We start from the raw sequence: 25,970 nt of genomic DNA on the forward strand, positions 1-25,970 counted from the left end.
CTTAATGATATCGATTCAACAAGATACTGAAAACGTTCCCCCAAGATTTTTTCCATTGGCTGCACAAACATGATATAAATTTCCTGTTTCCCCACATCCCAACGGTGCTCTACTGAATTGCAGTCTAGTGAGCCATTTGAAATGACATGAGCATTGTGACTTGTTATCCTGCTGGAAGCAGCCATCAGAAGATGGGCACGACGTGGTCATAAAGGGATGGGCATGATTATTAACAATACCCAGGCTGGTACAGTTAGTAGGACCCGAGGACTGTCACTCACTTTGCTTTGGACCATCCTCTGTAAAGTCCAGAGATGATTGTGTGGAGAAAAATAGATAAGCAGTTTTAGGTTTTCCTAATGTTCACTTAGCCTTTTTTGTTGTATCAGTAAGGGCCAGTTTATGCTGTTCTGTAAAGTGAGTAGTGCACATTGTGTTAACAAAGCAAAGGAATAGTTTCATTTCTTAGAAAAAGAATAGTCTCGTGACTTTTAAGGTAATATAATTTGAGATGATAAGCAAAGAATTCAGCTTTTCTAATGATGTAAGGGAGCCTAATATGCATCTGGACTTTTAATATTTACATCTACCTACATATGTCATTAAAATGATTTATTAGCACTGTTCCCTCATATTGAGAACGTTCTGCATTTGAACCAGATGTTCTCCCTGTGACGGCAGTGGTTTCCTTTAGGTCTCCCCAGCCAAAAAACATGCAAGTTTGATGTTTTTCTTTCAACAACAACATTCCTAAGTGACCCCAAATCCCTGAGAGTAAGTGCACATCTTTGTATGCAAGTGATCTTCTGGTCCCCTCCTTGGTAAAAACATTCCAGCTGTGTACTCAGTCACAGCAGTTCAAGGTCAATTCCATCACTCTGCTGCAGCAGTTACACACTTACACATTACCCACGTCTGGTGACACTAACTATGATTTACACCCCAGGTTGAAGCATAGCAGGACAGGAATCCCCAACAGTGTATCAGGTATGTATCTGTAAACCTTTCCTCTTGTTACAACCATCTGTTGAGGTATATATCGTTTCTCTGAAGGCCCTAATACCCGCCTAAAACCAGCGTTCAGGATTATTTCCCTGTCTGTTTGGCAGGCTGTACTGTTTGCAGAGGCACCTGTTGAAAGAGAGGATGAAATTACATATTTCAGCCTCCCTGCTGTCATGTAGCGAGCAGTCTTTAAGATTTCAAACCTCTTAAAAAAGTTTCACTGACAATGATAATTGAGCTCACTGATTTATATGCATATATACCTTTCAAGCCAGAACTTCACGTACAACAGGGGGTGGAATTCAAAATACTCAATTGGCCACAGTTAAAAACAAAGCACTTTGAAGTGTAATGGCAACCTTATATCAAATGCTCTTAATTTTAAAGATAAGCAGGAGTGTGGGAGGAAGGTACAAAGAAATAGCACCATGCTACAAACTAAGACAAACCGATAGCATCACTCGTGTTCGCATGTTTTGCCCAACACACATCTGACAACAGCACATTTGCATGTTCACATTTTCCAACTATTTTCTCCTGGCTTTGGCAACCATCTTGGCACAGTCACTCACTTAAATGCCGTCCAACTGTTCTGGTTCTGAGACAGGGCCAGAATCTATAGATTGGCTCACAGAGACATGCTAACATGTTTCCACGCGGTCTCTAGTTTCTCTGGCGATTGGCCTGCTTGTGAGGCGCCTCACACTCTGTTCCCATTTGCTCAGAGAGGCCCTGGGGGACCCTGGCTATAATGTGGGGACTCTCATGAGCCATCCAAAATCCCGACAGCACCAGCAGGCAGCTCTGTGCTGAGTGAAATACCCTTTTTTCAAAGACAACTTTATAAGCAAAAAGGAGCACACTGCAGAAGACTGATTTCAAAACGTGTTTTTTGCAACAAAACATCAGCAAAAACGTTAATTCGCCGAGCTCAGTCGATTCAAGTGTTCAGTAGTATGTCAAACTGTTTCCATCTCATATTCATTTTTCTTTGCAACATTTTGGGTTTTTTGCAGGGGGTGGGTGGGGGTTGTCAAGCTTCGAAGACATATCCACTGAATCAAATATACATTTATATCTCTATTTCACCATTTCATCTAGTGCATCATAATTTTTTTGGGGGACGGGGGGCAGAAGTTGTGCAGGAAGTGTTATTAAATAAGTGCATGCACTGAATTTTTCCATGTAGCTCCTGTAATGTACAGTAGAGGACATAAGCGATGGGCTGCCCAGTAACTACAATGGCAGTTTCTTAATGCCTACATGTCTATCCATAGCAATTATTTGAGTCAATATTTTCTCCATATTTTCTCCTCCAGCTGTCACGACAATATGTTACCGCCCGTGGAATGAGAGCGGATCATTCGACATTCCAGTGAACCGGTAGGTCTGAGGTGAATATTTATCTGAGGAAGCCGCGATATAAAGTCTCACCTAAGGAGGCAGGAAATGGACAGGATATTGAATTCTGAAAGATTATGTAACACTTCTGCAGGTAGCAAATGTTAAGAGTAAGCAGAATTCTTCGCCTGGGGTCACATTAAGTGATGGGGATTCAACACATGTGGCTAATAATTGGAGACAGACGGGAAAGCCATTTCAGGAGATCATAGCACACCGTCCAGCTGGGTGATTTGGGGGAACAAACAGAAAAGCCTAATTTAATTGAAATTTAGGGCAGTTTTGTTAACAAAAGCAGTTTTGTAACTACTTTTGTTAGTTTTCTCCCAGATAAAGGGACATGTTGTGTGATCATGAGCTGAAAACAGCATGAGTGAGTGTGTGTTTGTGTGTCAGTGCAGCGCTAATAGGAGTCAGGAGACCCTGTTTGGCTCCCAGCACTGAACACTTATCAGGAGCTATTGGATATTACATCGTGTTCTGTACCTGAGGGCTGCAGGATACAAGTCAGGCTTGCAAAAACAAGCATACACACACACAAACCCGACTACAAGCAAGGAATGCAGTACTCTTATTCAAGGATTTACACATGCCATTTCTGTTTCACTTGTACTCAGCACCAAAAACAAATCCCTCTCTCCATGTTTTGCAGATAAACACACCAATAAACGCCCAGCACCTCCAGCTGTGGCCAACTGGGTGGCTGAGATCAGAAGCAGAGATATCAGTGTAAAGCCTGATGAACTCTTCACTAGACCATAATTACGTCCAATTCTCTTAGATCACTGCTCATGAAAGTTTGCACGTTCCTGTTACAGGAGAAGTGCCTAACCACCTAACATTAATACTAAGGTTGCATTAATCTAAATTTTTGCGCTATAATGTTTTGAATTCCATTATTTATATATCTCATTATTTCACCGCAAGTGTTCAAGTCCATAAAAAGTTTGGCGCTGTCTGTTTTATGATCTCGTTCAGCTCTCTGTTTACACAGCAGGAGCATTTATGATGAAATCTGTGATAACAAACTGAGTTTATCTTTAAATGAATAGCCCTAAATTTACCAACAAACAATGATGTTATTTCACAGGGTCACGTTAAGGCCATCAATTCCAACACTGCTGCTGAGAAAATGTGTTTTCTCATGTCAAAATAGCACCGAGTGCCACACCACCCATGATGCCTACAGCCTAGGAGTGACTCACTTTTGGAGCTAGCCTTGAGTGGCCATTAGATGAACTACAGGCCAAGAGGTTGATACCAGGCTGAGCTTCTGCCATCAGGAGAGATCAAATTTATCCACAACACTATGTTTTTCCTCATTCTGATATTTGGCAATAACAGTAATTATCTGAAGCTCCTGACTTGCATCTCCATGATTACAGGCATTGCCCTGCTGCCGCATGATTGCCCAATTAGATAACTGCATGAGAAAGCTGTAGTACAGGAGATCCCAGTAAAGTGATCCATGGCTATCTGTTGTTGTTATTAGACCCGTAGTCGTATTTGTTGTCCCACAAAGAAGCTTTCAGTTCTTCAGCTGAAGTAAAAGACTGCGCCAAAATGGAACTGTTAATTACAGTTTGCTGCAAATGTGTTAACCGGTTTGTTTTGCAGGTGAACAAAGTTAGTCTGTTGTGCCCTCGGTGGCTGCCTCCAAGTGTTATCTAACCACAACAACTGGATCCGACAGTTGGCCGGAGGAAACAAGGGGAGTAGTGTTTGTCTCAGAGGGGAGACGGAGGGGAAATTCTGCTCTCTGTTTAAATCACTGTCATGCTGTAATTCTCTGCAACAGAGGGCAACGCTGTATGTTGTACTTGTGTTTGAATAACATGCAATTTTTCCTTCCTATATGGTGGTTCATGTTTGTGCGATTGCGTGCATGTGAGGGCAACACACACACACACACACACGTCATTATTCTGATATTGCACACCAGTTGTTTTTTCCCCCTCATTCTCCATTATGCCGCCTCTATCCATGAATAAAGGGTTTGTTTGGATTTTCCTCCGGCTTTCCGCTGTTCAGTGTTACCCTGGTTTTGCTCTCTGTTTCCTGGCCTGGATACACAGCTGATTTCTTTTTTCTTTCTTTTTTTTTTTTTTACCTTAGCTTCACAAAGGAAATTATTTCTGACTAGCAGAGATGGGGGAGGAATGACAAACTAATATATCCTACATCTGAACCCGCACAGTGCAAACCATTTGAGTTCCAATATGCCCAGGCTGCTGCCAACACTTTGTTTCCACTGCCTTCTACAACTGTACAGTGAATCCTTATAAATGTCTGTGGCTATTCTGTGAGATATTCAATAACTGATACGGAGGATTAGAAAACTTTTATGTGGGTTCACATTCTGCCAGAAATTCAAATCTTTCCTTACTACGCAGGGTATTTAAAGTGCAAAGCATACTAAGGTTATATCAGAGATCTTATATGATATCATAGCACAGCAACTGCTGTAGATCTACCAAATAAGAATACAGGCAGGTCTCAGATCTACATGTACTATCTCTACCACCCATATCTTTACAGTTTTACTCAGATGGCATTTTAAATATATGTCACTGGGTGTTTCCTTTCCTTTCCTAGTTCTTCAAGGTTCTTGAAGAACAGTCAAAGCTTATTGAATGTCCGCTGCCTTTTGTTCTGCTCTCTGTCAAGATGATCCCACAGTGTTCCAATACCTTTGAGATCTGAGCTGTGGGGAGCCCGGTTGAGCAACGATAGTGTTAATCCTTTGTTTTTTCTATTCAGATATGCTTTTTACTGCATTGGCAGTGTGTTTGGAATCGTCGTCATGCTGAAAAATGAAGCTTAAAATCTGATTGTCATAATTTCATCAGTTTTGAAAAAATTTCAAATGCCACTGACTTAAATGCAGCCCCAAACCACGACACAGACTCCACCATGTTTTACAGATGGCTGTACACACTCACTGTGGTACCTCTCTCCTTACATCCTCCGTACTCCGACAAACCAAAAATTTCACATTTGTATTTAGCACTCTGTCAAACCTGCTGCTTTCATTTTGTTCTTGTGTAGTTTGGCTTCCTTTCCTTAAGAATGGCTTCTTGATGGCCCTCAACTCTGAATTTATACACATGTACCAGGAATCATATGTACATCTCATTTTCTGTATCACTTTTTCAAATGTTCTTATCTAATACTTTCCCAGCTTAGTGAACACACTTATGAGCATGATTTTATTCTTCTGATGATAATTATGTGGAAGTTTCAGTAAAATCTGACCAATACTGTAGAAGTATTGATTCTTGTGAAAAAAATGGAAATGTCCCCATAAAAAGAGAGATGTAACCTTGACCAAGAGCACAGTTTGGATGAAGACCCATTAGGGGATCAGTGTGTGCAAGTTTTATTGTGAACTGTGACAGAACGGACAGATGACAGATGCTTTGCCATGGCATCAGCTCATCGGTCCTTCAACTGGATGAAATAAGAAGGGGGAATTACACTGATGATGTGGGCAAACCAGGTTATTCCCCGATTATCACCCTTCAGGACCGAAGCGACAGACGCCACAGATCTAGTTCATGACTGGCCCTTACTAATGTGAACACAAAAATAAACCTAATGATAACACATACACATGTATTGTATATGCCTCTTCCATCTATAGATAGATGAATAAATAAAGACTTTAATATCGTTTTATAAGGGTTTAACAATAATAACAAAAATAAAAAGATTACAACTTCTTCTGCTATTAATTTAACTGGCATTTCATTTCATTTCATTGTAAACTGTCGCGGTGCTCCAGTTTCCATCCTCGCCTTGACATCCCTCTGAACACACCACAGTTCCACTACTCTTCTTTTTCCTAGTAACTCAATACAAGCAGAGACTTTTACGCACGCAGGTGCGCACAGACACACACGCGTACACACACAAAGCAGTGTGTTTACCCCTTTTAAAAAAGGTTGTCAGAGCATATCATATCAGCAAAGTCAAGCTTGCATGCTCAGGAAAGTGGAAGGAGTGGTCTAGTTCTGCTTCCAACACCAAACGCTCAGCCAACAAAACAAATCAGCAAAGAAAAAAAAAAAAAAAAAAAAAAAAAAAAAAAAACAAAAAAAACACAGGAGAGGGTTTACAACTATTTATTCAATTTGCAATTGAGGGATGGAGATGGGGCTGAATTCTCCTAAAGCACAATGTAATTTCCTGGTGGATGTTTGACCACAAAGTGAGACCAGAGTTGTTGTGGAGAGACACGCTAAAGGGTATGAAGAAAACGAGCGATGTTTTGGCGAGGGGAAAGGGGTGAAAGAGAGGGCTAACCATTTTTTTCTTGTGGTCTACGGTATGAGGACAATTCATAGGCAGCATGAGGAAATTGCTTGCTTGCGTATAGAGAATTAGGGCCTTAAAAAGGTTGTGGCATGTAACCACAACCTGCAGAAAATATTGTGCAATCTATAGCTGGCATAATATGTCCATATGTTTACGTCAATGCAGAAATGAGAAGCTGGAAAAGAGGTGGCCTGTGTGGCTGAGCTGATTGAAAATTGTTAAAAGGCTGCCTTCAATAACATTCACTGCTGACAGTTTAGCCCTAAACTGTGGGTTCAGGCAGCCAGTCAATATAGGGCCAGCCAAAGATCAGAGCCCATGTACGAAAAAGGACGGCAGAGGCCAACTCACCTTCTTCTTGCTGCAGTAGATCTGCCATTTCTTCTCATCGGGCAGAGCAAACATGGCCTCCCGGTTCTTGTCTGTCAAATCCAGCTCATCCTGCAAAAAACAACAACAAAAAAAGAAGGAAAAAAGTTTGTTTTTGTTTTGAATTCAAAATTCAAATTCAAATTTTATTTGTCACGTACACAGTCATACACAGTACAATATGTAGTGAAGTGCTTGGACAACTGCTCGTGACCTAAAGAAAACAAAAAAGGAAAAGGCTATGAATAAGATAGGAAATAAATATGAAAAATTAAAAAGGGTAAATTTAACTAGGAAGGAATAAAATATAAATTAAGGTTAAAAATGAAATAACTGTACAACACAAATTAGAATGAAGGGTAAATTTAACTGGGAAAGAATAAGATAAAATATATAAATTAAAGTTGAAAATAAAATAACTGTACAACAAAATACACAATATAGAACTATATAAGAATGTATGAAGAAATATAAATAAATATATACACAATAACAGCAGCTGTACAAGTATTAACTGGAAATGAAGAATATAGTGACCAGTGTTGTGCAATCCACATTATGTCTTGTGCAGTGCAAATATGCTTGGAATAAAATATCCCTGGAATGAATTTGATGCTACTGATATATTTCAGTAACAGGGACAGTGGCATGCTTCCCACTACATGTCATCACATCTTCTTATAATAATACCCTATGAGTGGGAACTGAGGAGACTATTTGCTGAAGTTCTTTAGCCAAATTTCCCCCCATTCAATTTGACATAGTATTTCAGCTGCTTCATTTTATCACAGTTTTTATCTCAGCCAGACTTTTTACAAGCAAGTATGGATTGCAAGTAGTTTAGAACTCGAACTCCTTTAATGAAGAGCCATGCATGTTGGAATACAAGCAGAAGGTTTTGTATGGTCTTGCTGAAATCCAGAATGTCTCAAATACATAATGTCATCCCTGAAAAACACATCACCTGGATGGGCAGCCATGTAGCATTAATGGTGCCTTCGCACATTTACAAGTTACTCATTCAATGTGCATAAACACCCACCCCCACCCCATACAATCATAATGTACACTTTGAATTGTAAGCTAATAACAAGGCTCTGCTTCTCTTCAGCATCTTTGACTGTCAAATAGAATTTAAGATTCTGGTTGGTCAGACTAGAGGACAGTTTTCCACTTGGCCTCCACCTCAAATGAGCTCAGGCCCGAAACGAGCCTCAGGTGAGCTTCCATGCTAGAGGTTGACATTGCATTTGCGGATGTAGTGATAAAATGTGATGGTTTGCAATACAGACATTTCTAGCCTTTATTGCCTTGTTGTTTTGTTCTAGTATCACATTTAAAAATACTTTCCAAAATATGGCAGCAATTTTTTTTCCCCCAGTGTCAACATTTTATGTTCTTGAAGAAAACAAACAAGAACTTCCAAATGATTTGCAAACTATTGCGTTCCTTTTTTTTTTAACATTCACCACAGCACACATCCCAACATTTCAAAACAGGCTCGTGTTTTTATTGCAGCTCATCAAGAATAAATGTGCAGAAAAACAGTGATTAAGAATAAACAAACATAACAGCCCAGTAGCATTTAAAGACTGACATAATATAATCAACCCGTCCCTCAGGACACATTCCTAGAAGCCCTGTTGTTTCCTTATCCCTATAACAACACAGACATTTAAGCAATGAGTCGAGTTTACACAGCCACATTTAAATCTCCTTCCCACAGACAAGTGTTTTAATATTCATCCTGCTGCTCTACTCAATTCTTCAGCTCAGTACAAGGAGCCTCCTGCACCTTTTGAAATGCATATGAGCCCAGGAAATGAGTCTCTGTGTGCCAGGGGAGGAAAAGTTTAAAGGAAGGGGAGTCAGATGAAGGAAGGACGCAGAAAGAGAAATGCATTCGGGTTAGAGACCCGGAGGCTATGTGGCTCTGGAAATGGGCTGGCACAGAAGAGACAACTAGAGGCTACATCACCAGGGCTTTGTGCTCCGGCTCAGGCTAATCTCACCATAATAGTTTTGCTACGATGACGTAAACGAGAAGAGGGCGAGCCTCCTGGGGCCCCTGGAATGAAGATGACCACCAGTGGCAGAGGTGGGGCCTCTTTAAAGCCGACCAGCAGATTCGCAGGGTTTGCTTTCATCGCTTTTCAGCAGGATGGGCTGAGGTGGCCCGCATTCCAAGAATCGGACACTATGAAGGATGACATCATCTCTCGTCCTTTCAATGGGCTAACCAGCAGTAGCATTATTGTGGGTTTGAGAGGAAAAAAAAAAAAAAAAAAAAAAGGGAAAATCCGATGGGTGTGAATTTCAAGAGGGTCTATTACAAGTAGAAACCACAATGAAGCCTTAGAATCTTTAGTTCAAGTGGCTTTCATCTCAGCAGCATGATTCACACCCAGAGCTCATCATCGTGGGTCTACAGGGCCGGCTGTATCAAGGGGGAAGCTCACCCCAAAATCTGATTTACATATTTGTCCTCTGGTCTGTAGCACACTCTACCCGTATGTATTTTTTATTTTATTTTATTTATTTATTTGGTGATTAATTGCACCTACCTTGTGAACAATGTCACAGTGACAAGTGTGGAGACCTGACAGTCACATTCACACCTACGAGCAATTTTGAATCACCAAAATGCACGTCCTTGTGCCGTGCAAGTACAGGGAGACTACAAACTCTAAACAGAAAGAGCCCCAGCTAAAATCAAAAAACATAACTCACATTTAAATAAATGGCTTAATTTGCTATTACATACATTAAAAAGAAAAAATATTTTTTCATTTGTAAAATGGGACATAAATTGATATTTCTGTCACCATTTGGGTCTTTATTCGTTAAGCAGACACAAAAACAAGTGTGGAAAGGAAGAAACCATGGGCTACAAGAAAGCAGCTCATTCTGGCCTGCCGCCTGCTCGCCGGGTCAAAGCCCTGCTGTCCAAGCTGTTGGTCTTTGGAGGAGCTAATGCAGAGAGCCGGTGGGGAAATCATGAGAATGAGACCCGTGGATTTGAACCAGATGGCAGTTGAGCCTGTCTCAGTTCATAGCTGACCTCTGTGCTATTTTGTGTTCTCCGTATAGACTCCTCAGGCCTCTCAGTTTAAGGTCTTATATGGAAAGAAATTATGTGAGAAGAGCATAGATTACAATAGTATTCCATTTAAATATAATTCATTGATTACATAAGACTTTATGAACAGGATAATGTTGACTTCTCAGGCTCTGCCGGTGCTGTTCTGCGTCAGAATCGAGGAAAGGGGAAAAAGAGATGAAGTTGAAAATGAGGACATCGACTGGGTGTAGGAATGTTCATGTCATGCCAGCTGTAAGGAGGACTTTTCACTTTCCAGTTATGCAATTTCCCATCGTGTTCCCCCCCTCCATCACCTTTAAAATGTGCTCCAATACCACATCCACATCACATGGCATCTCCTGACCAGTACAACACCCAAAGAGCATGCGGTCCCTTTCTCATTTTTCCAAAACAAAACCAAACTACTTTCAACTTCATGAAGTACCCCAGTCTTCTCACTCCAGCAAGCTTCAGTTGGAAATTCAACAAAAGCAAAGCTAATATTGTTACACCTGCTGTCTGAGAGGGGAAAATACATACCTAAGGCCTCCCAAGCCCTTCTTTCATATTTCACCCCGAGCTCCCCATCTAATAATATGACAAATGTATTTATTTTTTAAGAAGTGCTACAGTTGCAATCGCCAAGTGTCATGCAGGCATGCAGACAGATAGCTCTGTCACTCAATTTCCTGTTTCTAAAGACTGTTGGGCTTCTCAAATGTCCTGAGATAAAATGAAAAGGAGTGGAAGTTCCCAGACAGTTATTCAAAGCAAAACTATTTCCATATTCAGCATACAAATGAAGAAAACTGGATTTTTAAGAGCTGCATAATGAGAACAAATATAGAAACAAGGCATAAAAAGGACAGAGTAAGGTGCAATGAACGAACAGTTCCTTCATCATAGATGTCAGGTGACATGACATCTGGATCACAGCTGCTGTGACCCATAAGTTAGCGAAGTCTCAAACTAACAGTTTTTGCTATCATCATCATGGTGCTTTGAATCCAGATACCATGACAGCAGGGCAGAACTGACTGTGTTATCGAGGGACACTGAATGCTCACCCTGTGTAGCCTCCTTCATCCTTTAAAGGTGACCATGGGACAAAATGCAAGAGTGCAGGTTTTCAGGCACTTCCACACTTTTCAGGCCTGGAAAGAGCGCCTGAACCGTGCCTATGTGTTGCAGTGATCTACTCTGTAGCCTGGTCTTTTTATGCAAGCTGTGCATTAGCTTTTAGCTAACTAATAATAGCTAATGAAGGCAATGACCTTTGCTTTAATAATCATTTCATTTCCCCAGTGGCAGCATTATTTAAACATCCAGATATGAATATGAATATAGCAGTATTTTATTTTATGACATCAGTATGAGAGGAGAGAGTCTCCAGAAAATATGTAAAATGTAATGTGTAAAATGGATGTAAAGTAGATTTCAGTGTTTTATGGGGATTGCAAACACCCAAACTTCCTGTCTACTCAGTTTCCATGCCAGTCATGTAATGGAACAAATGAACTTAATTAAAAGGTATTATTTAAATCGTCCTAACCTTAAACTGACAACAACACAACTATTCCTTTAAAAAAAAAAAAAAAAACAGATTAGGAGTGATGCACAAACTTAAGCGAACCTAAAGCAAATAGATGCAGAAGGTTTTCCAATACTGCCAGCAATCGTAATGATGAAGATATCTTTAAACATTTGGCACATATTGAGACTTCTACAGCAACATAAAATTAATTTGTATGAAATAACACACGTCAGATGATTCAAACACGTCTGCAGGGACTTTGAATTATTTATCTCCACCATATGGGAAGAATGTAAAATAGGACAGAGGGATGAGTCATGCGATTGAAGTCTAAGCTGTGTATGAAACTATGAAAGCCGTACCGCTGCAGGAGAACATTAAGTGAAGAGAAATTAAGTGTGGGAGTGGAGGCAGAGGGTACAGACCAGAGAATGGGAGCGAAAAAGGTAAGGAAAGACATTTTTTAACTAACAACTGACCTTTTAAAAATATTCCTTGTGTAGTCATAGTGTCAGTGCTTTAACTAATAGGCCGACATGGTTTTGGGGTTAGGGCTACATCAAAGCCTGTTGGTTTGGCACGTTCTTAATGCTTGAGTATACATGTCGACATGGTGCCGTGTGGACAAAGAACAGAGGAGGAAATGCCTACTTTGAAGTGGACCCAGTCCGCTCATTTCCAGCTCCATATTTTTATTCTTGAACTCTAGAGTACCTTGGCATTATTCAGAGGTCAAAATTATCCCTATTTATCTCATTCTGGCTCTTGGTGAAGCCCCTCAGTGGATCCAAGACATTGTAGCTCCTCCCACTTTAAGCCAACCATCTTCTGCTTTACCTTGCAAACAGAATGCTTGGAGAGCAGGTGGGTGAAGCCCCATGATACAGAATAAAGGGGGGGTTAGAACTCCTGCAAGTTTTGGATATGTCCTTGATCCAACACAGCTGATTTAAATGGCTAAATTACCTCCTCAACATGTCTTAAAGTTCTCCAGAGGCTTGGTAAGGGTGATATCTAAAACCTGCAGGACACCCGCCCTTGAGGCTTGGATTTCCCCACCCCTGCAATCCGAAGTCTGAGCTTTTGGCTCACTACTTGTACTATACATACGCTCACCTCATTATTAGAAACTTTGGTCTATTTAACATGAATAGCAAATAAGAGATAAAAAAAAAAAAACATTAAAGCAGACCTCTTCTGCTTTAAAAAAAAATGACCAGTGTACATGTGGAGTATAGGCGTGACACTGAAACCGGAGGGAAGCAAAATGTGCAGGAAGAATGAGAGGTCAGTGAGTTACAATGTGTGAATGACTGGCACTGGAGTGGGAGTGGGTGTGTCTTTGTGACTGAAAGTGTGTGGGGTTCCACCTAAATGGGAAATGTGGAATCCAATAATGACATCCTCTCCAATGCATGTGCGTCTATGAGGTGGCATTTCCAGAGTGGATATGAATGTCTTTACCTCATGTAAAGTCTTACAGTGCTGGCTCAGAGGATTAGTCTGGTGTAACACACACACACACACACACACACACACACACACACACACACACACACACACACACACACAGTGCGTATATATCCTCCAGCAATCTCTGGGCGAGACAGGAAGGCAGAAGAAAGACGTGCAAGATGGCAGGAAGTCATATGAGGCCTCAAGGGGACCCACAGGAAGCTATAGCTGCCATTATTAACCAAACAAGATTCAGTGAGTTTGCCTGTGTGTGTATGTCAGCCTCATATACCAGACGCAGCCTCTTGATTACTCCTAAAGACCGGTACTGTTATTAACAACAACAAAGAAAAGATCAAAGATTGACTTTTTTAGTCTTAAGACGTGGTGAGAAATTAATTTGGTCACATCATTCATCTCTACAAACCATCACATATTGGGCTCGCTCCACTTAGCAGCATTGAGATGAGTCAGAGTATCCTTGCTTTGATGAGTCAGTCAGTAGCTGTTAGTAGCCTACAGCTTCTCCCCTCATACAAACAGGGCTTGACCACTTTTATAATGAGACTGGCACAGGACAGTGAGCACTGGCTTCACAACAGAGAGCATCAGAAATGGGTAGATCGCTCCACAGAGAAATGCATAGGAAGAAGGAAGGGAGGAAGGAGAGGAAAGAGGGTGCATCCAGGGCATGCACTGGGAAGGAAACACACTCCCAGTGGCCCAGAGGGACAAGAACATTTCCATTCCCTCCTGTTATGCAATTCATTTCTGATCTGTGTCCGGGCTCAAAAGCCACACTGGAGAGAGCATTTATGTTTTATCGAGTCTGCTATTCCTGGAAACACAAATTCGCCACTGCAAAATTTACTTGCTTCTAAAATCAGCAACTGAGAGTCACATGGAGAGGATGATAATAGAGGCTGGTTCATCCAGATGTATTGACTGACAGCGGACAGCTGGACGACTGATCAGTGCGGTTTGGATTAAAACTGTCCCAAATCTCAGGACAGAGAAAGAAGGAACGAGGCTCCCACACACAGAGAGACAAACACAAAGCAGACAAAAAGAGGGCAGAGAGACGCACACTAATCTGACCCTGCCAGAACTGCACTCGCCAGATGTTCGACTAGTAGACCTGATCCAGTTGCACCAATTTGTATAAATATCCTCTCTCATCTCAGCTCAAAACACATGGATAACAGCACACTGAGTGGCATGCAAGTTTTTTGCAACTTGTATGCAAAAATAAATAGTACTATGTCGATGATGAAGTGGCATTTTCTCTATTGTCTCAATTTTTTTTCTTTGGCGTGGTTCAGTAGAGCTCTGTAGCTGCATATGTGTCCACACATTGTCACCATATGCTGACCTTTCCACGGCAAATGTTTGTTGTTATTAGCTGACACTTGTAAATCCAAGTCTAGCTGTCCCCAAACAACCTCACACTTGGTTTCTCTTTGTAGAAACCAAACTTTCATTTTGATTTAGTGAACTGCCACCACTGAGAAATGTGCCCAACATGATTAGGGAGAGCTCATTTTCAATTACCCAAATACGAGAGTAATTTCAAGTTTGTTGATAAAAAGTTGTTAGCGGAGAATTGCCCCGATAAACAAAAATAAAGCTGTCAATGTTTTTGGTGCGCAGCCAGACAACCCACATGGCCTACATATCAACTATGCGTGAGAGTCCTGAAGCACTGGTGGAAAAAAGCCATTTAAAATGCACCCAGATCCAAAAAAACAGAACCCAGAACTGCAGCGCATTTGCTATCAGGAAACTGTGCAGCCAGCTGCAAATGTGTACTTTAACTGATGTGATCCATTAGTCCCTTCAGATGTGGTCTTTACTTATTGTGTCAGAATCCATGGGGATTGCTTCCAGGTTCATTTGCATGAGTTTGCTGAGTTTTTCATCATGAACAGGAGGCTCCATGAGAGACTTGGAAACGTTTTTTTTCCTACAGGCTTTCTCCGGGTTGAGATGTTCCACATTTCAAAAAGGAGAGTCCGTGTTTACTCAAGGTAACCAAGGATGGATCCCACATGTGCTTATTCTGCAAAAATTAGCTTAGTGAGCTATAAACTGGAGACAATATGTCTTCTCTGTTTTTCTACATTACCAAGCACCTGCGTTTATCATGAAACAGCAGGAATGTTGGCAGAGGCTTCTAATAAAGTAAAAAAAAAAAAAAAAAAAGACTGTAAGAAACGTCCCAGTCAGATTTGCCAGGGTTTATGAACCCTTGTCTCACTTGATTATTTGTTGTTTGGCAGGCAGTCCCACAAACACAACATCAAAGTCTTAACACAAAATAAGTGACATAATCATCCAATACATGCCATACTCACCAGTTCAACTGCTGGTTAATGTAAATATCTAACCAGCCAAACACATGTGAGCAACACAGTGAATTCAGTCATATAGACATGGTCAAGATCACTTGCTAAAGTTTAAACTGAGCATCAGAATGGTGAAAAAAAGTAATGTAAGTGACTTTGAACATGGCTTTGGGAGAGTTGATGAGCCCTTGCCTGCATCACAGCATTACTTCTTACTGTACTTGGGTATACTGAGGTGATAAAGGGATGGATGTGGTCAACAACAATGCTCATCTCATGAGATCTTCTGATGGCTGTTTCTAGCAGAATAACGCACCATGTCACAAAGGTCATGTCATATCAGCTGGTTTACTGACAATGACAAAGACTTTGTGCTTATATGGCCCCCACAATCCACTAGAGCACCTATAGGATGTGGTGAAAGAGGAAATTTTCATCATGGATGTGCAGCCGACAATCCTGCAGCAACTATGTGATGTTATCATTTCACTATGGACAAAAATCTCTGAGGAATGTTTCCAAGCACATTGTTGGATTTACAAAAACTAAACTCTACTTGCATGAGTTGTTATTCTCATGTGTTTATAAAAAAGAAAAAAAAAGAAAAAAAAACTGCAGAGAAGCTTCTTGTATATTTTTTTGTAAACAGTTAAATATTGTACATGAGAAAAAATATTAATAACAACTTGAAAAATTTACTGTATTTTATTATCACAAGTCTCTGCACTCAAAGGAAAAATACAGTCTCATATTACAAAAATAAGTACAGTTGCCTTTTAGTAATATTTTCTCATATTTCCTTAGAGATGTCAGCATGTACAGTATTAAACTGTGCATAATTTGCTATATTTTTACATCATTCTGCTGCTGAAAGTAGGCATGGATACTGTAGGTTTGAAATGCCACAAATTCATATCGTTTCTTTCAACAGTGGCCAAAATACTGTTCATGTCATAAGAGGTAATAGGGTTCATCGCCACAGTTATACGTCTGTTATATCTATTCTAGTCCACTGTCATCCAAAACTGGACAGCAGTCCAAAAGTCAGCTGAAGTTTTTCCTTCCCCACACACACACACACACACACACACACACACACACACACACACACACACACACACACACACACTGTAAACCGAGTGTGCACCGCGTGTCTCTCGACACAGCAGAAGACTCCATTATGAATGTGAGGACACATGGAGGTGGTTTACTCCTCCGTTTGGCCCAGATCTGTCGCTCCCACTCCAGAGGCTCCATTGAGTCTCATTCTCCTTCTCAGGAAAGGCTTTCATTTAACAATAATCCCCATTGCCCGTTGCCACAGAAACATACTATGTTATGTTTTTCTTCATTTTTCTTTATTTCCTACCATGCAACATAGGTCCGTCCACCTCTCTCCACATCAGTTCTCTGCCTGAGTAACAATCAGTGTGTCCGGGCTGGCTGACTCCAAGAGGTCTGGTACTACAGACTTTTGGATGCCCAGTTAAATCTGTGTCAGCATGTCGGTTCCTGGATCAGTAAAACAGATGTGCAGAACCAATAGCTCACCCAGATGAACATTATTAGGTAGAATCAGTCGTACATTGGTCAGACTAGACATGAATCCAGCTATTACAGGCTGAGGGATCATTATTTTGGAGCATCATTTTTCTTTATTGAATTTTAAGACATTCTAAATATTAAAGCTACTGTGTGCACAACTACAACACAAGTTTCATGTGTAAATTGCTTCTTTACTGCTAATATGTGAAGAGTAACTTTAAAAAAAAAAAATGTGTTCCCTGACTGTCTACCTAAGAATTTCCTGCAGACACTTTTATAGGCTAGATGTTCCTGGAAAATCCTAGGATGTAAAGTTTCTGTTCATCATCCAGCACCTTTTCTCAATTAGAGATCTGCACAGTAGTCGACTTGCATTCAAATATTGCTGCTCTTTATAGGTGGTATCAGAAATGCTAGTCGGTTAAATACATTTTTATTTTATTAACATATTTGTTCAAAGATGCTATAACTTCACTTGCCTCAAATTGGGGTTGTAGCCCCAAGTAATGTGCCAATGTTGCCAATTTAAAAGTGTCTAACATAAAAAATGTAATTTGCATTGTTGCACAAAGCATTTTTAAGTGTTGCATCTAGTTATGGAAACCTACAGTGAGGCACAAACAGGCCATCAAAAGTGGCCCTCTAACAACTATCTGAACTACAGTTTTTTCAAAAGTGGACGAGCCCTGGTCCGATGAGAAAACCCTGAATCATCTTTCTGAACTAGTCAAGTGGTTTTAAACTCAGGGACGAATCTTTCCTCCCTACTTCTCATTCAGCACATCAATCTGTAAGTTTCATTTTTAGCTGAAATATTTACCGCACAATAAGCTGTGGGTCACTTAGTCCTATCAACCATAAAAACTGCCATGATTTGGCTAAGTGCTCCCATATGACGGCATGTTTTTAATTTACCCCAGAAATACTGGTCTCTGCTGGCATTAAAGCGGTTTCGTTAATGTCAAAGCCTAATTTGTTTAAGTACTTTTTTGTACGGCCATGTACAGCATATCAAAGGGCAACCTGTTAATCCCTCAGAAATTACTGTGTTGACCTCACAGCTGTATAATATGAAATGGTAAATGGTAAATGGCCTGTATTTGTATAGCGCTTTTCTAGTCCCTAAGGACCCCAAAGCGCTTTACACAACCTGTCATCCACCCATTCACACACACATTCACACACTGGTGATGGCAAGCTACAATGTAGCCACAGCCACCCTGGGGCGCACTGACAAAGGCTTTTCTCTCTCCTGATTGAGATAATCAGTGTCTTGATTGCTTTTAAGCTTGAATTTTCATCAATCAAGCCAATAAATATGCTGCAGCTACAGGCAGCTAAGCTTTAATGGCTCATGCATTATTAAAGAACAAATTCAGGGCATAATGCTGTGAGTTAGCTTGAAAAAAAAATCACTACTGGGGGAAACATCTGCTTTGATAAGCTTGAATAATTTTCTTATCATAAACGGAAGTTCCATTGATCCCCTGAATTGAATTTAACAGTGGAGTGATATATCCTGCAGGCAGTAAAGTTTAGCATTCCCAAACACTCAGCAGTGCCAGAAGCAGTCCTGTGGCCACACCAGTCAACACATTGTTGGGAGACAGAGAGAAGCAGGAAATCTGAGGAGAGTGATGGAGGCAGACAGGAACAAAACCAACCAAGAGACTGGAAGTGAGCAAATGGAGAGACAGAAACAGCAAAGCTGTAAAGCCATGACCTGTTTGCAGGGCAGCTGAAACGAACAGCAGCCTTCTCCATTGACGCAGTTGTGACCTGATCCATGTCCACACCATGGGCACATGCAAGTACAGTTATCCTAGTCTGGCACAGAGACCAGACATCAACCTCTGCCAACAACGATAGGGACTGTAGTGCAAGAGTGGGCTGCATACTGGAGAGGATGAGCTTCTGAATTTGTAGTGGCGATTGAGACATGGCCTCACCCAACCATCAAGGCATCCTCTGTAAGAAATCCCCTTCTAATTCGAGACACTGATCTCGTATTGTTTGGTATAATGAGCAGCAGGAAAAGAAAAAGAACTGGGCTGGACAAATCCTGGATTAATTCTTATGACAGATGTGATTTCACTTTAAACTATCCAGTTTGTAAAATGTTTGGAGAAGGGCAAGGCTTCTGTTCAACAGCCATGAGACTGAGAAACCACTAAATAGCACACAAATCTCTTTCATGGAGACTAATATATAAGTTTATGTTACTATTTGGTGCATGAACTGTCTGCAGCAGTGTTTCACTCTGTTTTTCCAGTTTTTACATGGGATTTTAAAAGCCAATTCAACTCCACCAAAAAACAAACATGGGAAGCACAGCAGTCTGAAAGCAGGATAAATGTTTTCTGTGTAGGTTCTCAGTCATCCAGGTTATGGTAGTCTTAAGAGCTTGATAAGAAGGACAATAGACTTTGTTAAGTTTTCTAAAGATGTTTCATTTCCGATCCAAAAAGCTTCTTCAGTTCCAAACTGCTTAGAGGTGAAAAACTTTCATAAATTTTCCTCCCCTGCTGAAGCCCCTGGACGTTTAATGCTTGCAAGACTAATGCATTGCAGCATCCAGAGGAAACACCCTCCTTGATTGCACTTGATCATCAGGATGTACTCCTGCAACTCTATATATTGGTTTAGATAAGGATGCTGGCTTGATAGAGCCTACAGGGGGCACTGCACGTGATGCCTACTTGCTTCACAAATCAACGCAATTCAGCATCACAAAAACTAACATCCAAAACGAAGTCCTAGAAAAGTTCAGGGCAGCCCTGTGTGAGTGTGAAAACAGCTTACTTAATCATTCATCAAGTTGAATCTATCTTTACTCACCACCAGTTCGGAGAAACGCGCATGCAGCTCCTCAGCAGGCGGCATGGGCGCACTGAACTCCAGCAGCTGCAGTGGCACGGTGTCCTTCAGGTTGATCTCCGGGGGCTCGCTGCTGCCGAAGCAGCACAGGAAGCCCAGGCCCTGTCGTGTCCTCTTCCTGGGGGGCATGATGGCTGTGGTAACACAGGTGGCAGTGGCGGTGCAGGTCCAGGAAGATAGAGGAAGGGGCCAAGGGGCAGGGAGGGGGAGTGGAGCGGAGGACGAGGCTGCTATCTAGGTTGCATCATCTGGAAAAGAGAGAGAGAAGACCAAGCAAATGGCTCTCAGTTACTTTAAAGTGGATTTAAAGTTTCCTGGATCTTTAACCAACACATTTCAATAGTTTAATGATGGACAGCATGTGACCTCTGGTGAGCAACACAGCATCTGGGAAGTTATAAGTGATGTGCACTGGCCCGTGCAGTGCCTTTAATCTATAATAATTTATTCCAAACTATTCGACTTTTGGATTGAAACAGGGAAAAATGGAAACATTTTTTAAATCAATCCCTAATCCTAATCCCTAACCCCAAAAATCTCCTAACTCTCTGGTACCCCTACAACATCTGCAACACAGTGATTGCACTTTCTTCCATCTCAGTCCTCAAATGTGACCACAACAACCCCACCAACCAGTTGTTCAAACCTTCTGTTTTAAAGATGCAGCCAATCAGAATAGAGTTGGCTCAAACTACAGGTGAGGGCTGAGGGAGCTAAAGCAGCTTGTCTAAGTCAAAGAAGGAACCAAGATGCTAAATCTTATAAGACAAAAAAACAAAACAAAAAAAAAACGTTATTCTGTGCTGTGAATCATGTGAAGCTGCTCTCCTACAGTCCAAGATTTATAACACGCTAAGACAAGTGAGCATGACATTTTTCCCCGCACAATAAATTATTGATTTGATTCTCAGTCAAATACAGCACAGGATTCATAATGTTCCCAGATCTTTAAGGCCTTATGATGGTCTACACGCCCTGTGTCTCCTGTCGATGTTTCCTTGCAAAGAAATTATTTGTAGTGCACAGGAAGTTAAGCCATTTATGTTTCCCGGAGCCCTGTTTGTTTGGCATAAATACAGGAAGATATGAGCAGCAACAGCCACCACATAAATAAACAATACAGTTCCATGTACAGAAACTGCTAGAATGACTGGAAATGCACATTAACTTACAGTTTATCCAAGCCTATTCTTTATCCAGATTGCCTTTACTGTGTCCTTAAAAACATGTCCCAAGGATTGTAGAGATATTCTCGCTGTGTGGCAACAGGAGTCTTGACATTAGTTGCTCTTATGCCACAACAAAGAAAGCTCTTGTCCATGAGTACAATAGCGACTGTGCAGCATTTGTTGCCTGTGTGCATGTGTGTCTTTGTGCCCTGGCAGTGCCTCCCCCCCTTAGACAACAGTGAGTGACACCCTCTACCAACATGAGCGAGGATCGAATGGTGTAAAACATCCTGGAGGATTTCCTTGATGCTACGAAAAGAATCCGGGTGGTCTTCACTGCGTGAATAACACACTCGTTACACTGTATTATGTCCTATCAGATGCACACACAGTTGGCAGAGCGCTTCTTTATGTAACAGTTAACTGCATTTGTGAATGAAAGGACCTCGGGCCTGTTGTGCAAAACCCTTAGGCATGCAAATCTAGCAGAAACATTTGACCAAGAAATCAATTTGGGAGCCATTTATGGGAACTACAAAAAGTGTCCAAGATGTTTGGAAAGCAGAAGCAGGACCAGATTTTTTTAAGCAACTACTCCCATGTGTTATGCTTCTATTGATATTCTCACATATCCTGACAAGCATTAAATAATATCTGGAGCTTTGCACACATCTGTTCAAGATGGCAGTGAAACTTTATGACCTCAGTTTCCAGAAGAAGCCACAATCTACTACATCATGACTCTCTCACATGCAGATTTGCTCAGTGAAGGAGTTCTCACCGCACGGTCTAAAATTAGCCACATGGTAAATTCTTTATGAATGCCCTGGACCCATGACAAGCGCTTAAAGGGGGAAAAATGAACAGAGAAAACACTACATTTCCATTTTGCCCTTTTCATCTTTTTTGCTCATTTGTTTTTTCCGCCTCCTTGAACCTGTCATCCTTCTCAGGGCAGAAGGAGCAGACCTACGAATGAGCCGGAGGCTATTTTAAATAAAAAGCAACTTAAAGTTTTCTTTGGTTTGTTGAACATGGAAATGCTTGTGTGTCCAACAGTGGGCTTATTTTCGGAATTATTCCATGTAATTCACCTTCCAGTACTTGGACTGTTTGGTAGTCATTGCATCAGCGCTTCAAATGTGAATTCCAGCATGTGTGGCATCTTATGCCTGTGTGTGCAGTATATTTAACTCTACAGCGGCATGTGTGTTATGATAGCCGAGGTGACAATCCCAGAGTCCGCCGCCGCTCAAATCAGGCGGGGACTGAACTTGGCTCAAGGTTAAAAATGAGCCATGTGCACCTATTCACCTCTGATATCTCCCATTCATTATTCTAGATCAGTTTGGATCATCCTATATAACAACCAAATCCTTTTTACACCCACTCTAAGAGTCACAATCCAAGCCAAAATCCCCTTAGTGATGTGATATATCCAATCTATACATATTATGTACATTGTATACCAAATTCAAGAATGGTAAAATATGACTACATTAAAAAAAAAAGTCCATCCATTCATTTGAAAGGTTGCTGGTTCAGTCCCTGGCTGCTCCAGTCTGCATGTCAAAGTATTCTTGGGCAAGATCCTGAACCCCAAGTTGCTTTATGCTTATCAGAGAATGAATGTTGGACAAAAAAACAGAGAAAAAAGTGCTCGTATAAATGGGCGAGAATGGGTGAATGAGGCGCGTTGTATAAAATGCTTTGCATGCTCCAGTAGAGTAGGAAAGCCTTATATAAGAACCAGTCCAATTACCATGTTTCAAATTTAAGGTTTACCCAAAATGCACTTTTTCAAGCTTTCTCCAGTTATTATGCATGACATTCCACTTGCACTTACACACACACCATGTGAACATAACTAAGATGCACAATAGGAAAAATATTTAAAATAGCCGAGTCCATATATTTTATATACGAGGGATACTTCAACACGCTACACAACACATAATTCAAGGATAAACAACCTACTTTGAAGGACATCATGGAATGATATGTATAACTACAAAGAAAGCCACAGTTCTAAACATACAAACAATACCTGTAATACTCTGCCAGTAAAGTGTACAAAACAGAAGAGATGTTTTAGTCACCACACACTGGAACAGGAATATCCTCAAAATATTTCCATTTGTTGTGCAATTTGTGTCATGTCTGTACAGCTTTCAGCTCCACTGCCATTTTTTTAGATTGCTCCTTGGAAGCCCTGTTCAAACCACTTACACTGAGCACTCTGCAAGTTCACTGAGAGGAAAAAGCAACTTCTGTTTCAACCTGAAGAGTCCAGAGTTTTTTTAAGCCTGAAGGCAACACATGATGTGAGCCAGGAGCATGCTCATCACAGCATTGTGTACTGTAAAGGGGGAAACTGTCAATGTGGAGTTCTACTGCAACGTCTGAGGGGGAGCACTCACAGAAAATGTCCTGAAATGTGGTGGTGCCAGCTGTGAGTGCACTGAAACCTATTTTCTACCCACATCAACACAATCTTTGTTCACCACCTGCCCTATTAGCCATATTTTCCTCCCCGCAACTTCCTGAAAATGAAAATAAAATTGAATGATCACGTTTTGACATATCGGAGAAGCCCAAACACAACTGGACATGTAAAGGCTAGAAGAATAGTAGCTGTACAGAAAATGGTCCAGAGCTGCACAAGATGATGATCTTTACAAGCACTTTTTGATCACGCCTTATATGGACTTAGATGAGAATTCATAGTGGCGAGTTAGGAGGAAAAATGAGAGAGAACAGCACTTTAAAAAGGCAAGGTGGCAAAATTTGAATAAAGGCCCCATCAGGGAGATAAATCAAGGAGATTGGTTTACCTCAGACTGTAACAGTGACAGCTTGTTATCATTTTATTAGTATAAGATATAAGCACAGTGCCAAAGCTTTATTGTATGGAGTTAGTTATAGCTGCTGCCGACAGCTGGCCGAGCCTAATGGAAAAGAGGCCGCTCTACAGGGGTTTTAAAGCCATTCAGCAAAATGCACTGTCCAGTGTCTCTGTGTGCATTTCTATCTTCACTCTCCCACTGAGCCCCACGTGCAGCCAGTCTTCACTCAGCACCAGGTCTGCTGGCCTGCTTCCAGCCTGTGCCCTGGGAAAGTGGGCCAAGGAATCCAAACATTATATACACAGAAAAAATACTGTATATACTGTATGGCAAATACAAAGAACCAAGACTATACCCGTGACTATTTGTGTAACCTTTACTATGCTTTGTATGAAGGAGTCACCACACAAACAATCCAAATTGACCGTGTCCACTGCCATATGTGACCTGAGAGCCCTACTTCATCCCCCAGCTTTTCATTTCTTCACTCCCTGTCATCTCCCATTATTCCTCTCTTTCAGGGTGAACGGAGTCCTTTCATCAACCCCCCTCTGACAGTAACATCTGTCATTTGTCCTTGCCACTGCTCACCATCTACTCCATCCATCTTTAATCCCCATTTTCTGCTGTTCTGTTCCTTCCATTTAAATGCTTTCCATCCTTGACAAGCTGTTACTTCTGCCTGGGAGCATATCTCAATATGTACACTTTGCTTTCTTTCTGGGCAACAGTCGGGAAATGTTTAGCTTATTGCTTAGCTTATTAATGTATAGCTGAAAGGAAACGCAAACACAGTTTTAGAGGAGCTGGTAAGAATGAGGCTGCTTCTCTCTTGCTTTCAGTCTGTTTGTTGGTTTTGGTTTGAGTAGCTTGGTAGGAGAAGGCAGCCAATATGTAGCACAACTGGGAAGAAAGGAATGTGTGAAACAGAAAAATATGAACTTTTTGGAGTGATTTATCTATTTAAATGCATGGTTGGCTAAAAAGAAACATTATCATCTAACATTTATTTTCTTTTGCTGTGCTCCCTATTTTTATACCAGCTCCTATACATCCACATAAACACCTACTAATGAAGTACCAACATGGATGCCCTGGACTTATGGGCATGTCGCTTAAAGCCACATCGCTGTCCCTGCAATTACAACTGAACAATTGAAACCTGAGCGGAAAGCATGGATAAAAATAAACTTAGAATAACCAAAAACTTGAAATACTATAATGATAAACTTTTACTATTAAGAAGATTATGAGAGTCCATATTCTTCTCTTGGAAACAGATGAAGCTGTACCCAAAATGCCGACCCTAAATCACACGGAGACTTCCTAACACGCCTTTGCTCATCTCTGGGAAACAGATGCATGTATGGAAAAGGAAGCTTTCACTGAAGAGCAAATGGTTTGTGGACCTCTACAGACTCAAAACATCTGTGTCGAAATGGGAATAGTTGCGCAGAGATTTGTCACTGCTTGTCAAGATAGAGAATTTCTGTACGCACACAGCCATGTCTGTAAAAGTCATGAAAACAGACATATTCTGCTGTATGCCATTTATATAGCCAGACACTCATGCAATAAAATCAAATATAAGATTCAAATGTAAGCAGACACTTTAAACCAAGAGATGTCAAGGAGAGTGAGAAACCTGCTCCCGTATCTCTGAAGGGTCTGAGCAGAAAGAGAGAGCTGGGAAGGAGACAAGGGAAGGAAAGACAGGAAGAAGGGAGGAAGAATGGAGATACTATTGCTGCCACTTCTCATTGAGCCTGCTACCTCATCCTTCATCCACAGTGTTAGGAAGTAGGTCAGTGGAAGAGGAGGACGAGGAGGACGAGGAGGAGGGGAACGCAGTGAGGAGAGACATGCTGCTGCTGCTGCTGCAGGATTTTGTGTGTGTGCAGAAGACCGAAGAAGAGAAGCACTGGCTATCTGTGCAGAGATCAAACATCTGTGCCTGCATAATTTCAACCCTCTCCACAACATCTGCCAAACAACAGAATCAGAATCAGAATCAGAATACTTTAA

The 25,970-nt window shown here is 41.1% G+C and overlaps 1 protein-coding gene across 9 annotated transcripts in view; it reads right to left on the reverse strand.

Annotated features, from left to right (window-relative positions):
• daam2 (dishevelled associated activator of morphogenesis 2) overlaps positions 1 to 25,970 on the reverse strand; it is a 114,869-nt gene that overhangs the window by 54,723 nt on the left and 34,176 nt on the right. For 8 of the 9 annotated variants that reach the window (XM_085256392.1, XM_085256388.1, XM_085256391.1 and 5 more), the window contains exons 2-3: positions 19,892 to 20,178; positions 7,075 to 7,164 (exon numbers count right to left, since the gene is read on the reverse strand). In XM_085256392.1, the coding sequence (XP_085112518.1) occupies positions 7,075 to 7,164; positions 19,892 to 20,059 (258 nt within the window). In that variant the 5' untranslated portion in view covers positions 20,060 to 20,178. Of the gene's footprint in view, positions 1 to 7,074; positions 7,165 to 19,891; positions 20,179 to 21,102; positions 21,154 to 25,970 lie in introns of those variants that run through there. The other variant, XM_085256385.1, reaches the window with a different exon arrangement.

This window comes from Mchenga conophoros, linkage group LG19, assembly GCF_057382185.1.
Source record: "Mchenga conophoros isolate Kocher_MC1m ecotype Shallow Benthic linkage group LG19, M_conophoros_male_GT1.1, whole genome shotgun sequence".
Lineage (NCBI taxonomy): Eukaryota > Metazoa > Chordata > Actinopteri > Cichliformes > Cichlidae > Mchenga > Mchenga conophoros.